At 50.4% G+C, this 15,827-nt stretch overlaps 1 protein-coding gene across 3 annotated transcripts in view; it reads left to right on the forward strand.

The window, feature by feature from the left end:
* Positions 1–15,827, forward strand: part of CASZ1 (castor zinc finger 1) — a 134,008-nt gene that overhangs the window by 88,094 nt on the left and 30,087 nt on the right. For 2 of the 3 annotated variants that reach the window (XM_078595594.1, XM_078595596.1), the window contains exons 5-10: positions 410–533; positions 2,850–3,048; positions 6,957–8,226; positions 10,437–10,505; positions 13,791–13,881; positions 15,120–15,284. In XM_078595594.1, the coding sequence (XP_078451720.1) occupies positions 410–533; positions 2,850–3,048; positions 6,957–8,226; positions 10,437–10,505; positions 13,791–13,881; positions 15,120–15,284 (1,918 nt within the window). The remainder of the gene's footprint in view (positions 1–409; positions 534–2,849; positions 3,049–6,956; positions 8,227–10,436; positions 10,506–13,790; positions 13,882–15,119; positions 15,285–15,827) is intronic. The other variant, XM_078595595.1, reaches the window with a different exon arrangement.

Consider the following 15,827-nt stretch of genomic DNA (forward strand, 5'->3'; position numbering starts at 1 on the left):
ACTCGGTACAGAACGATTCACACAATTCTAAATAATGCATAAGTCGAGACTCAGTCATGAACTCCGATTCGATAAGGGAGTCGATTTTCAGAGGAAAAAAACTAAATTTGACTAAAATATAGTCTGATATAGGCCATTATGATGAGCCTTCAGAGCTATCTGCAGCATATCCACAGGTCCTCTTTTTTCTAGGCTCATTCCTTTTTTTGAGGTAGTAATTCCTATTTGGGTAATGTGAGATATTGTTCTTCCTATGACATCCCTTGCTCTTTGTACCTCAGATATTGGTACCTTCGTCACCTGACAGTAGCAGTGATCGATAGTTTGAGCAAAAGTTTTGAATGAAAGTGGTGAATGTTTGCTATTTTTTTGTTAATGTCATTTCACACATTTCTGTCTCTTTGCCAAGGACCCAAACCTCGTCACAGTCTGCGAGCGAAGATGATGATGGCGACGAAAACAAAATGGCCACTGGAAACAAGATGGCGGAGGGGAGTGGTGACGAGGTAGATGGAAAGATGGCAGATGTGGAGGTATGGTGGATGGGTGTTAACCTGGTGTCTGACTCAAATTCCTTCATGCAAGTTGATGAGAGTGGAGTGAAATCTATTGAATTTTTGTGTTGCGCTTTTATTGGGGGTTTGTTAGTATGCCATCGTATATCAACAACAAATAAATGCCATTGCTATCAATGGTGATAGAGCCTTCGGCAGCAGCAGCCAAGGCGCCTCCATGTCTGTGGAATCACGCTCTTACCCAGAACATTAGGAACTCTCAGTTTAGTTTTTTAGGTCCCATCTGAAAACATGTTTTCACTTGCGTATCCGTCTGTGTAGACTATGTGCCTTTTACATTGTGTTTATTATTTTTCGTTTCATTTGTTTAGGGTTTTATCTGTTAAGTATTTCATTCTGCTTTAGTCATTAAGGGTTTGTTAAGGGTTGGGATATTTTATGTAAAGTGCTGTGAGGCCTTGTGTGAATGGCGCTGGATAAAATAGAGGTTTAGTTATTGTGCCTTCGCTGATGGACACGCACTCCACTTTGTGGTTTTCATACTTTTCGATAAGCGTTTCACAGTTCCGTTGGCATGTTCGACAGTTCATGCTATGCCGCAATAATTTCCTCTTGTCCAGGAAAAAGCCTTGCTGAGTTTCAGGACTCCTTTTATGAGTAGGGTCCAGGGGTCGTGACGTTTTGTCCAAATCCGCAGTTGTTTTGCACGGTGGTGGGGAGACAGCCAGAGAATACCCCACACGCACACTCGGTCAAAGGAACAACACTCTCCAATCCTTATGTATATAAGTCAACTACCTATTTGCTGCACTGATGCCTGCTGTCCACTTTTCTTTTGCATATGGCAATATGTTTAGGAGCTAAATGCCAATGTCGAGATCTGCTGGCCAGGGGAGGGCTTCAGGAGACAGTTTGTGTCATCTTGCTTTTCCTCCTCCATTGAAGGAGCAGCGGCTTCTGGCTAACCATTGAACAAAGACAATCACTTCATCGCGCACTTCCAGATGCGCTTCTGCGGCCGTCTGGAATGCTCTTCCTTCTGATATTAGGAAGCCACTGGAGTTATGCACTTTTATATCTAAATTGCAAACTCATTTCTTTAGAACTGCTTTTTGCCTTCAATTTGTTGTCCTTCCCCTGCACACCTCCGATTAACACGGTTGGCTATGTACGGTGCGAAAGAGGTTCAACATACAGACTATAGTGATTCACTATGTGGTCCATAGTTTGGGTTGCTTGGCCACAATTGCACTGCTGTGGTTTGAGTGTTTAATTTTCCACTCATATGAGGGAGATGTGCGCATCAGGCCTGTTGATGTTCTGATCCAGTTGATGGTTACACCAATGCCCACTTTACGGTATCCCTGCAAGACAGAGTTTGAAAGCAAGCAGTTACCTCGATCTGTGTAATCCACCACCCTGACCTCTAAAGCTTGGTTCGCCAGCGTCGTACCACCACTGCCAGAGCTGTCACTGCCGCCATTACCCAGCGTTCTTTCTGGTGCCACCCCAGTATATGAACCCGTGCCACCCGCTTACTGTACTCAGTGCCACGTTAAGTTTTAAGGGGGACTCGGGGCTTTATTATAGTTTTGAGGGGGCCACTCTTTGTATGTTAAATTATTTCCCGAGAGTGATTTCCCACCACCCATACCTGATGCGAAACATTGTTATTCACCCTGGTTATATGAGCTCTAACTTTAAAATGTGATGATATACGAATTGTAAAGCTAAATCAAAGTTAAAAAGAAGAAAGCTTTTAATTGCGGAAAATAACTGGTCAAAATACACACTGTAATGCAATGGCTTTGATTGCCAAATTATCACGGTTACCACAGTGGTACGGCAAGATTACCACAGTGCTGCGATTTAGCTCAGCAACCATCGTAAAGCAAACTCAGAAGTCTCCGTGTGACCCGGCCTCAGCTGCGGGCATAGCACCGCCTCGTAGCAACGCAGTTACGTGTCTTACAGTGCACGGCTGATGATGATGTTCATCAGGTTTTTAAAAGTATTTTTAAGAATGTTTTCAAAAGTAATTTGTCCGAACTAACTTTTCGAACTTGTAATGTAGTTGATTTAATATCGATTATGTTCCTGCACCGTTTATTAATATGTTTTTCTTCCTGCAACGCTATTGCTTTGCCCGGGTTTCTATTCGCATCGTTAACCATGGCTTTTCCGATCGTGGTGGTGACCCCAGGCCGCCACCCTTGCGAGTGAGACCTCCATCCTCGCCACTCGAGGTCTCGTCCCTGGTGAAACAAAACAAACGATCATCGCGCGGTTCGCCACTCGCCACTCACACCCCCTTTGCCCCGTTGCCGCCGTCAGTGTGCCGAGCGGCGCCGGGAGCTCATCGAGCGCTGGGCCAACGGGGAGCTGGGCCTGGGCGACTCGGGGGGCGGGCAGCAGGGCCCACGCACTGGCGTCGCCGATGAAGACGACGCCGATGACGCGGACGGCGACGACGCTTCCCACTCCCCGAGGGCGGCCGAGGAAAGGCCTCTCCTGGAAGTGCAGGCCCCAGCCGGTGAGAGAGTTGTGATCGCGCTTGTTCCACAGCGTCAAGTCCCAAATGTCTCCCCCGCTCAAACGAGTGTGGGACAGACTCGGGAGTAGTAATTAGAATCAGAATCTTTCATCAGAATCTGTATTTAGACTGGAGGAGCTATGAAGCTCTTTTGCACAGATGCTCTAAATGGCAGGAGGGTGCTGCTCATTGAAAAGTTTGTCCATTGCCATTGATAATGCTAATAATTCAGTTTGGTTGGTATATTCGCGGCGATCTCAAGGCTATCATGAAGCTGCTATGTTCACAGATAAATATAGTCTGCCTGTGCAGGCCGATGATGCTCTGTGGTTTCTACCCAATTAAGTAATTTTCGAGTATTTTATTTTACATTTGAACCTTATGGTGGGACCCCGGGTCCCGAATAAACGTCAGCCAATATCGTAAATAATTTATTTATTTTGTTGTCATGTCGTCCAAGCGCAGCGAGGACGAATGTGCAGAAGAAACAAAACTTTTAAACTTTGATTAGCGCATCGTGTAGAGCTCGTCGAGAGGAATAGATTGCCATATCATTCACCTTCAACAGACATAAAATGATGTCGCAACGCAGTTTATGCGAGAGCTGGGGGCTTAAGGGATTCCGGGGTCCCGCCATGAGGTTCATTTGACAAATTGGAGAGTCACACCAGTATTAACCAGGGCGGCCATTTGTTTAAAACCACAAACCTCTGCAATGATCGGCGAACGCACCACTACCCGGCCACATCACCCCCTTTAGTGAGTCAGTGGCATGTGGGCAGAAGCCCCATGCATACCAAGAGAAGTAGCGCTCAAAACTCTGCACACATAGATTCAAGAATCCATTGCTGTCCTTTTATTCATTGGCCACTTTGTGGGCGAAGCCTGAAACACCCGGTGCTCCGAGTCATTCTCCCATCCAAGTACGAATCAGGCTCCAGCCTCTGTTTACCTTCCAAGATCTGACAAGTTCTGGCTCATTCACGGTTATTTGGCCAGAGGACTCATCACTCCTGTTGAGTAAGTTGTGAATATACCACATTCGTTTGGCAGGGGCCACAATTGCTACGAGGCAACGGTTCACTTATGGAGGGACTGGTCCCTGCCATAGGAGTGTGGAATTACCCACCAGTGGAGATGGATGTTGCTCCATTGCTCGTTTGAGTGTGGAGAGACGTTTCTATTGACCGTAGTCGTAATAGCTGCAGAGTGTAAGAAGTCTGTCTCTATGCTTACTGAGGTGTGGCACAGCGATCGTTTATATTGGTGACCCTCAGCCGGTGGTGGAAATTCCACATTCCTGTGTGGGGGAGTCTATCTCTCTTCACAGGACTGCCGCGGTTAGCATCCCTTAAAAGCATTTCAATGTTGGCTCGCGATCTTGAAACAGAAACATAGTGTCAAAATGATGGAAAAAAAGAATACCCTTTACCCTTTCTGGCAATCAAACAGGAGGTGTTAAGATGTTCAAACACCAAATAGACGCCTATTGCAAGGCATCAAGTCTGCATTAACCACACATGCTTGTGGCAAAACTTGCAAACGAACATGCTCTGATAATATTTGCATTGTCTTTGAAGCTGATTGGCCTACACCAGAGATAGCAGCCTTCTTTTTTATGGCCTTGTCTCACCACCAGTGTTAAACCAGAGAACGCCAAAAGTGCTAAATGTGCGAAGACACAAACTCTTCATCCACAATATCGTAGCATTGGCTGGAAATTGTAAAACAATTACATTTGGGGAAAAAGACATTTACATGACTACGGCAGATGCCTGCACTTTTGGCTTTTCGTCATTTTCGATCGGCGATTTACATTTGTGACATTGAATTCGACCGCGATGTTAGAAAACGATAAAGGGGACGCGTGGGACGCGGACGCCCATTGCCATGCGAGGAGTGAAGCACCGTGCGCAAATATTGCCTGTGCAACAAAACTAAAAAAAACGCTGAACTCTTTTTAATTTACCATGGAAGGCCCACTTCGCTGTCCAGCTCTTTCTCAGAAGTGACCTGGCTATCAGAGAAGATAGCTCGACGAAGTGGCTTATCGTGTGGGAATTTATAGCAGCCAAATACTCTAAATGCGTGTTGTTGATTCGATACATGGAGGGAAAAGACCTGAGGACCCGAAGAAAAATCCACGTGACCACGGGGAGAGAGAACATGCAAAATCGAAATATACAGGCATCAGGGTTTGGATCGAACCCACGACCTACTGTATACCAGGCGAGGCAGTTAACATTCGACACCATCGCATTCCACTTGCGGAGCTGGACGCCGCCGAATTATGTCGCCTTTAAAAACTACGTACGGTGAGAAAGAGAAATGAAGAGGATTCGGGGAGAGTTGGGAGGAAAATGCTGGAGGGCAGAGAAAATATGGGAGTGGGGGATGCGATGGACAGATTAAAGCGGGGTGATTAATTGGACACGGGAAGATTAAATGGTGAAAAGTGAGCGCTGAAAGAAAGAGGAAAAAAAAATCTGTGGCGATGTTAAGGGCCAAATACGGCGATGCGGTCCAGGAAGGGACAGAAACGATGTGGACAAGGGAAGGACATGGGGTAACTAATGCTCCGGATGAAAGAGAGTGAAAGGGAAAGACATAGGGAGCGTTAAAAACGGGAGAGGGTAGATGAAGGAGGCAGGGAGAGAGAGAGAGAGAGATAGAAATGAAGAACGAGGGAGAGTCACAGACCGAAAGAGAGAGACATTGAGTGGAGTGAGAGCCTAAGAGAGAGAGAGAGAGCGAGAGATGGTCGTGGAGAGCGAAGGAGGGAGAGTTTTATTGTTATTATTTTTGGTCTCTACGGAATGGCTCTGAATTTACGACATAATATAATCTCACGGAATTAATTGTGTGTGCCAAAAAGTGTGTGCGTGCGCAGTGTGCGCGCGCGTGTGCGTGCGCACGGGCGCCGGCTCGATTTTTTTCTGTTGGAGCACGCATACACGTTGCATACGCACGCGCCAGTGCATGGGATCACGCACGCGTGTGTACGCTTGCACGAACGGGAACATTTGAATGGCGTGCCGTCTACGAGTACGCACGAGCGTGCGTGCGTGAGTGTTGTACTACAGGTGGGGGAGCGGTGGTGTAGCTGTTAGCGCGCTGCGCTACGAACCCGGCTACCTGAGTTCGATTCCCACTCACGGCCAGTACCAGTGACGAATATCTGGACTGGTGCTGGCTCTCTTCTAGGTTGACTCAGCCTTAAAATAAGTACCTGGTGTAGTGTGTAATGCATCAACATTGGGGAGACAAAGGCGGCCAGGCGTGGTTCTAGACCACCAACCCTCTCGTGTTCCATGCCGTCTTTCATAGGTGCGCGCTAACAGCACTTGCCCTAATAGTCTGTTAATGGCTGTATAGGGGATCTGCGTCTTTGCAGCACTGCACGATGAATGTGAAAAGCTTCTGAGAGCGGAAATAACACTCAAATGTTATTGTCTCACTTCCACAAGTGGTAGACTTGAGGTCTTTGGCCTAAGCAAAGGATGTGCCAAAACCTAAAGCTTGTGTGACAGAGAGTTTTATCAGTTCACAAATACGCTGTATATTTACCTGTGAATGTGAAATAAATTAACAAACGTGTCATACGAACTTAAGACTGATGATGCACTTGGTTAGTATTTAAATGTGGACACAAGCCACGAAGCCACTGTAAAAAATATCCTAAAAATAAGACTCAAAAATGGCATCAGTGATGGTGGTGGTAATGTTGGTGATGATGTTGGTGGTGGTAATGATGATGGTGGTAGTGGCGATAATGAAGATAGTGGTGGTGATGCTAGTGGTGATGGTGATGGTGGTGGTAGTGGTAATGGTGATGCCAGTGTTGATGATTGTGGTGATGATAGTAGTGATTGAGGTGGTGATGGCGGTGATGGTGCCTGTGATTTCAGGAGTGAGTGACCTCCTGGGTGCCCTGGGCCTCCTCGATCCGAGGACGCGATGCGAGCTGGAGCGAGCGGCCTCCGTCATCATGTCCTCCTCTTCCACCCCCTCCTCCCCCTCGCTGGTGATGACCACAACCACGGCTGTGGCAGCGAACCACCAGCACCACCAGCACCACCAGCACCCCCAGCACCCCCACCACCACCTACAGCCATCGCAGCAGCAGCACCCACATGGCAACGGCAACCCCGCCCACGCTCGCGCGGCCTGCGCCAACGGCCCGCCGCAGGAGCCAGCGCCGGACTTCGGCAAGGCGTACGAGGAGGCGCAGCCAGCCTGCGACACAGCCGAGTTGTCCGACTCCGCCGCGAGGGCCGGGCAGCACGCGCTTCCCCACGCCCGCGCCTCCAAGTACGACTTCTTCATCCGAAAGCTGCGCGCCGGCGAGAGCATTGCCCCCCCGCAGGAGCACGAGCCGGCGCCGGGCGTCGCCACGTCGCCATCCGCAGGCCCCGCCGGCGCCGCCACCACCAAGATCTCCGACGGGTTCGGCGTCGCCAAGTCCCACGCGCCGCAGCTCCTGAAGTTACCGCGGGTGAGCCACGACGGCGCCGGCGGTGGCAGCTCGAGCAACGCCGCGGCGGCCACCTGCAATCACGTTACCGCTGGGAGCAACGGCGGCACCAGCGGCACCCAAACCAACCGGCGAGTCTCCAAGTACGACTTGGAGAACGTCAAGTACCTGCACCTGTTTCGGCCAGGAGAGGAGGGCTCGGGGGGACCCGGCTCACGGGGGGGCTCGACGCCACTCATGGCCGGGGGCGCCATCGCCTTCAAGACGGGCCGCGTGGGACGGCCCTCCAAGTACGACGTGAAGGGGGCCGACAAGATCTCGCAGATCCGCGCGCTCGCCAACGCCAACTCGGCCGCCATATTGCAGAATCACCACCCGCACCAGCACCAGCAGCAGCGGCAGGGACAGGGACAGGCGGCACCTCCCCTGCACAGCCCCGGAGCCAGCGGCAAGACCTGCATTGCTCTGTCGCATGGCAGGATGCTAAGCTTTTTCCCGAGCGACTTTGGGGTGAAGAGCGAGGTTGTGGTGAAGGGAGAGCAGCAGCATCTGCTGCTGACGGGTGGTGGTGGTGGCGGCGGCGTCGTCGGTGGTGGTGGTGGCCACTTTGCGAGCGGGCAGAGGGGAGGACTCGAAGCTGCGGCTGTGGCGGCTGCATTCCTGCGAGCAGAGTCCATCACGAGCGGCACGGTGTCTTCCGTCAAGTGAGTGTGTATTCGCGCTTGTCTGTGTGTACTCGCATCCGTGTCTGTCTGTGTGTGTGTGAGGTGCGGTAGTGTTAGCGGTTAGTGCGCTGTGCTACGAACCCGGAGACCAGAGTTTGATTGCAGCTCATGGTTAACACTAGTGGCGATTATCTGAACTGGTCCTGGGCCTCCACTACGTCGACTCAGCCTCAAATGAGTATCTGATACGGTGTGTAAACATCATCACTCGGGAGACAAAGACGGCCGGGCGTGTTGCTGGCCACCCACCCCCTGGAGTGCCGTGTCGGGCTTCATAAGTGCTCCTCACAGCGCTCGCTCCTACAGTCTGTGAAGGCTATATGGCGGATCTTTGTCTTTGTGTGTACGGGGAAGCAGTCGTGTAGTGATAAGTGTGCTGCACAATGAAACTGACGACCCTGGTTCACAGCTATTTTTGGTGACAGATATCTGAACCGGAACTGGGCCTCCCCTATGTCTACTCAGCCTTAAATGAGTTCCCGGTGCGGTGTGTAAGCCTCATCACCGAGAATGCAAAGGTTGTCCCGGCCACACCGCCCCCTCGTGTGCCGTGCCAGACTTAATAGGTGGCTCGCTGATAGCACTGACACCAATGGTAATGGCTACGGGGGGTGACCTTTCTTTCTGTGTATCGAGAATTGTGGTGGAATCGGTGACCTCGGCAGCATCCGGGTTTCAATTTTTGGTTGTGTGCATCGTCTACGGCTGTTGGTTTCGAATACTGGCCTGGACCACCCCATAGGTCAACTCAGCCGAAAATGTGTACCTGGTGTCCCATTTACTTGGAACGTTGGGGCTAACATTGAGTCAACGTTGGCATATTTGCTTGGGTGGTAAGATTGTGAATGTTATCAGGGGAAATTTGGCTTTAATTGGGAAGCAATTTCTTAATGAAGAAGCAAAAGTTTATCTGCTGACTCCCAATTGCTTTGTTGTTGTTGAGCACAAAATAGCTTCGCTGTTTCGTTGGACGTTGAACTCTACGCATTCTCATCCAAACCGTTACGTGGTTTCCAAGTTGCGAGGTCACCCAATTCATCCGAAAGGGCTATAAACCACCGACAGTCGCACCGGCCAAATCTATAAATGACAGAGAAAGACCCATCAGAAGAGAATACCGGTGCGGGCTCGAAAACCCCGTAAAGTTGGAAAAGAGATGCTAAAACGGTGTTTATTCGCTTGCGCGTGTGCGCAATGGCCGTGTGATTTTTTTTATTTGTTCACACAATTTTTGCATCTTGTTCAACAGTCGTTTGGCTTCCAACGAGAAGGCATTTGTCAACATTTATTTGCCAACAGGAACTGCCACAAAGACTTGATTTACAATTCACAAGAAAAAAATCTGCCATTTACATAGGGTAATTGGAGAGCGGCCCATTGGCTGAGCTTTGGGTCACATGCTTTACTGCCGAACCGGGCCCGCGATGCACGGGTTCGAGCTCCTGCGCGCGCACAAAAATAAAGCAGAAACGTGGTCCCTTTAAAAAAAAAAAGCATACATTTTGAATGTCCCTAAGGTAATTCCATTTTATAAATTAATTAAAATTTAAATTGGAGAGAAAAAATTATGTTATTGACTAAAACTGTGTGTGCCGTGTGTGCGATTGATTTAGTCTGACGTGTGATTGAATCGATTGCACTGGCCTGCCTTGACCCGAGACAAAATATGACCTCTCTCACTTTCCCTCCCTCGCTCTATCTCCTGCTATCTCCCCGCGCTCTCTCTCTTATCTCCTTGTGCCCTCTACTGAAATGTATATCTTCTCATCCTCCTCCGCTTCTGCCATCCTCTCGCTCTCTTTGCGCCCCATTGAAACCGTTGTTCATCGACTCTCGTCCGATCGAGCATCTCTCCTTTCAATTATCCCAACATCTCCTCCTCTCTCTCCACCTCTCACCGACGTCCCTACTCTGTCTGTTTTTACTCCTGTCCCTCTGTCGGTCTATCCATTGGTTTCTGTCTATTCCACTTCATCTGTCCCATCATTCTGTCTCGTCCCTTTCTCTTTCCTTCTCTGCTACTTTCACTTTTTGTAAATTTTTCTCTCCGCTTGTCTCTTTTCGCTGTCCCATCTCTCCACCTGTTTGTCGATCGGGCTGTCTTACAAATGTTCCTCCTTGCCGGCTCACAACACGTCTGTCTCTGTCTGTGTGTTTGTGTGTGTGCGTGCGCATTGTCGTTTTGTCAGGAACGGCCTACCAGTGGAGAAAGTTCCAAACGGAGATGAATCAAACATCTACCAGAAATATATTACCAAGTGAGAGCACAAACGCACCCACAGACGCGCACACAACGCAAGAACACACATGGACAAGCACACACGCACACACCAAGTACACGCACACATGCACCCGCACATACATACACGCACGCACGCCCACACCCGCACATGCTTTATGGAGGAGTAATTTTTTCCATTTTAGCCATGAATATTTAATTTGAGCAATTAAACACAAACAGCCTTGTCTGCAAAAACAACCAGGCACACGTACACACACACACAGTTACTTTTCACTGACACACAAAGACAAATATCCCCTATATAGCCTTAACAGGCTGTTGGGGGCAAGTGCTGTTAGCGAGCACCATTGAAGGCCGACAGAGCACATGAAGGGGTGGTTTTCGCCGGCACCACGCTTGGCCACCTTTGTCTCCCCAGTGCTGATGTGTATACACTGCACCAGGTGCTCATTTCAGGCTGCGCCAACAAAGGGGAGGCCTAGGTCAAGTTCAAATATTCGCTATTGTTTTCAGAAATCGAACTTGGGTCGCCGGGTGTGCTAACCGCCACACCATCACTTCCCATACATCGACAGACACACGACAATAGTCGCCATGAAGTGGCGGTGACGTCACAACAGCATTTGTGGCAGGCTAGGTGCACTTTGAGGCCCCGGGAAGTGAGGAAGGTTCGCTGACAGGAGTTCACGGGACAGACCTGGGTGCCATGGGTTGAATGAAGGAGATGACTGGCAAATGCACCACACGGACGCACGCTCACTTTTTCACACGTATTCACACACCACACGCGCATGTACTCGTATCCCCTGCTTGCCTGCACACATACATGTACTTGTGTGTGTTGGTTCATATGGGGAGCGGTGGCGCAGTGGTCAGGGCACTCACCATGACGTGGGTGTGATTTTCGGCCACGGCTAACATCAGTGGCAAGTGATGAGTACCGCTCGTTGGCCTCCGCTTGGTTGACTCTGCCTTACAAGAGTTCCTTGTATCATGCGAGTATGTGTGCGTTCATATGTGTGTGTATATTTGTGCCTGTGTGGGCATCTGTGTGCACGTGTAGTGAGTGAGAATGTCACTGTGTGGTGCCGGGCCTGCGAGGCCACGGCGGGATGTCTACTGTTGTGTGTCCACCCCAGGACACGGGGTGTAGTACCAGCCCTAGTGGGGGCTTGGGTGAGCGCTGGTTAAGTGCGGTGGCACCACGCACAGCGTGTGGTGCGGGCTCCCGTTGAGATAGCGAGAGAGTGTCAGCCAGCTAGGGTTACGTTGGGGGCATGATACTCTGGCTGACCTGGGGACACGTGACCGGATGATACTGGAGGGGGGCCACCGGTGGAGGGGGCCAATGGGTGGTCACATGGCCCAAGAAGAACTCTCGAGAACCTTCGGGAAAGGGCGAGAGATCAAGGTGGGCGGGGCGAGAGGCGGAGCCAGCCCAGCCAGATATAAGGGGGGCCCTGAGGGGCTCGGGGTTCTTACTGTTGGAGAGGCAGGAGATCCACGTCAAGCTTGAATAAGCCTCCAACCACGCGGTCCGGGACCCAGCTTGTGGTCCGGACCGGGATAGCGGAACCGTGTCTAGTTCCGCCGTAGCGTGGTTAGTTGGGTGGTCACCACCCGAGAGTATGTTGTGTTAATAGCCTGGAGTATGTTGTGCTAAGATTTTAATAAAACGTGTTGCTCCCAAGACAACGTCTGCGACTTGGACTCACTACACATGTGTGTGCATGTGTGTATGTATGTATTTATGGGGATTCCCACTCACGGCCAACACCAGTGACGATTATCTGAACCGGTCCTGGGCTTCCCCTAGGTCGACTCAGCCTCAAATGAGTACCTGGTTCAGTGTGTAAAAATCAGCACTGGGGAGACAAGGGCGGCCGGGCGTGGTGCTGACCACCCACCCCCTCGTGTGCCGTGCTGGCCTTCATAGGTGCTTGCTAGCAGCACTTTCCCCCACAGTTTGTTAAGGCTATGCGGGGGATTTTTTCTTTGTACGTATTTGTGTGCACCTGTGTGCACGTGTGTGTGCATGCACGTGTGTGTGCATGCACGTGTGTGTGCATGCACGTGTGTGTGCATGCACGTGTGTGTGCATGCACGTGTGTGTGCATGCACGTGTGTGTGCATGCACGTGTGTGTGCATGCACGTGTGTGTGCATGCACGTGTGTGTGCATGCACGTGTGTGTGCATGCACGCGTACACTTTGTGGCCTCAAAGTGCACCTATTTTGGCAAATCACCGCCACTTATTTGTGAATGGCTGCTGTTGTTGTATATGCATATATATGCGTGTGTGCCTGTGTACATGCGCCTGTGTGCGTGGGTGTATGTATGCGCGGGGGTGCATGGGTGTATGGATATGTGTGGGTGTATGCGAGTGTGTGTGCATGTGGTGTGTGCTTGTGTGTGCACTGGTGGGTGTGTACGCGTGTGCGTGTGCTTCTGCACACGCGTGTGCTATTGACATGCACATGTTCCCGTCTGACCTTGCCGGTGTCATGTGTCCGTTCGCGCGTTTATTTCACCACAAAAAATGTTGCCATCGTCTCGAATTTCACCGTATCGTTCATTTTAAAAAAAAAATTCTCCCATTTATTTTAATAGTTTTTTTTCTTCTCTCTCTTATATTGTATTCCACCTGACCAACCATCCTCCTTGTCTGGCCTCCCTCTCCACCATTCCCCACCAAACCCTCTGTCCCATCCCTCCCTGTCATTTCATCTCTTTTTAAATCCTTTATATTAAGTTCACTTGCTTGCTTGCTTGTGCGCTTACGACCGTGCAAATCTTTAAGTCGTTTTTTAACCCACTTCCCGTGATCCAATCGAGCTGACATTTTGCACACAGACTCGTTGTGCGTGACAATTAATTTTCGTGAAAATTTTTTTCCAAAATTTTCCACTTTTTAGGAAAAAATAAATTTCATTTAATTTCAAATACCAATGTGATAAAAATGAAACTTTTAATCAAGAAAAACAGAAATGAATAATAAAATAAAACCGATGCCACGCATATAAAGGATTTATATATCTCTCCACATCTCTCTCTCACCGCTCTCCCTTTGCTCCCTCTCCTCCATGGCGGTTCTCTTGTATGATCCGTCACTTTTACTCACTCCATTCCTGTCCATGTCCCGTCTTTGCCAAAGTAATTGTTGTGGCACTATGTGTTTCTGTGCCTAGCACTCTCTCTCTCTATGCCTCTCTGCGTTTCACTGTGTCTCTCGGTCCCTCGGTGTCTCACTCTGTCTTTAACTCTGTGTCACCCTGTCCATCCCGTGCCCCCCCCCCCCCAGGTTCGGGAGCACTCAGCAGTGCGGCCATGCCCATTGCGCCTACCAGTACAAGGAGCATTATCACTGCATCGACCCCGAGTGCAACTACCAAGTACTGCTCCTCACTCGCACTCGCGCTCACACACTCGTTATCACGCAACACTAGCTATCACACTCACTCACCGACACACACACACACTCACATTCACCAACTCTCACTATCACACTCACTCACCGACACTCACACACTCACCAACTCTCACTACCACACTCACTCACCGACACTCACACACTCACCAACTCTCACTATCACACTCACTTAGCAACACTCATTACCACAGTCACTCACCAGCATGCCAACAGTCACATTTACCAACGCTCACTATCACACTCGCTCACACTCACCAACACTCACGATCACACTTACTAGTACAAGGAGCATGACCAGCGCATAGACCAAGAGTTGTACTCTGCAACTGTGCCTGCGTGCGTGCGTGCATGTAAATGTGTGTGCAAATACATTCGTGGTTGTGGATGGATGTGTGGTTGGATGTATGTGTTTCTGTGCGTGCTTGTGCATCTGTGTGTATGAGTGCATGTGCATTTGCTTGTGCACGAGTGTGTGCATGTGGTGCGCTACGAAAATGCAGCGAGTTGGCACAGCAGGGGGCACAGGTGATGCATTTGCCAGTCATCAAAGTCAGTCAATCCATGGCACCTGGGTCTGTCCCGTGACCTCCTGCCAGCGATCCTTGGACACTTCACGTGGCCTGGAAGTGCACCTGGCCTGGCACAGGCGCCCTGGTGAAATCACCACCACTTAGTGGCGAATGGCAGCTTTTATTTATGTTGTTTTTGCACTCAAAAACCCGGAGATGTGAGTTCGATTCCCACCCATGGCCAACACCAGTGAAGAGTATCTAAACCTTGTCCTGGGCCTCCCTTAGGCTGACTGAGCCTCAAATGAAGCATCTGGTGCAGTGTGTAAAACATCGCCACTCAGGAGATCAAGGTGGCCAGGTGTGGTGCTGGCCACCCACCCCCTCGTGTCCCGTGCCGGCCTTCGTAGGTGCTCGCTAGCAGCACTTACCCAAAAAGTCTGTAAGGCTAGATAGTGGATCTTTCATTGTTTTTCTGGGTGGGTCGTTGGTCATGTCTGTCCATGTGAACGTACGCACGCGTGTACGTTTGCGCGTGTGCGTTTGGACACGTCTTTGCATGCGCGAGTGCACGGTTGTGTGGTTGGTCATGCGTGCGCGTGTGTATGCGTGTGTGCTGGCTGTGTGCTTGGACATGTCTGCGCGTGCGTGCGCGTGCGCGCTCGTGCGTGTGTGTGTGTGCGTGTGCCAGCGCTTCACGAGCAAGCAGGACGTGATCCGTCACTACAACATGCACAAGAAGCGCGACAATAGCCTGCAGCACGGCTTCATGCGCTTCAGCCCGCTCGACGACTGCTCTGCGCACTACAGCAGCTGCCACCTCAACGGGCGCAGCACCCATTACCACTGCATGCAGGTACACAGACACCAGACAAAGATCCTCCACATCCCCCCCCCTGCCCCCACATGGCCTCTAACAGGCCGTTGGGGCACATACTGTTAGCGAGTAGCACCTATGAAGGTCGGCACGGCGCACCTGTGATGGGTTGGTGTGGCCAGCGCCATACCAACACCGCCTCCATCTCCTCGATGCAGATGTTCATGCATCGCATCGGCTACTGGGGTCCGTTTAGCCTTCTCTCTTTCCGGCCAAACAGAAACTTCTCGTGCATGCAGTGGCTGAGCGTGCGGGCCACATGACCCAGCCAACACAGCCTCACCTGCCAGAGATGCTCACGCACACGTATGCACTATCATTAGCACTGGACAAATGAGATCCTGGTGTCAAGGATATGGGCCCTATAATTGCTGCTCAGCCACTAAATAGCCAAACTGATGTTCTTGCGTGAACCTGGCATGCACCCAAGTCGCCGTGTGGAAACGCCGGCAAATACACAATATTATCTTCATAATTATACACTCATCGGCAGCACAGAAATCTAGTCGCCTCTTACCGTTA

Source organism: Lampetra planeri, chromosome 6 (assembly GCF_965212315.1).
Source record: "Lampetra planeri chromosome 6, kcLamPlan1.2.h2, whole genome shotgun sequence".
NCBI classification, from domain to species: Eukaryota; Metazoa; Chordata; class Hyperoartia; order Petromyzontiformes; family Petromyzontidae; genus Lampetra; species Lampetra planeri.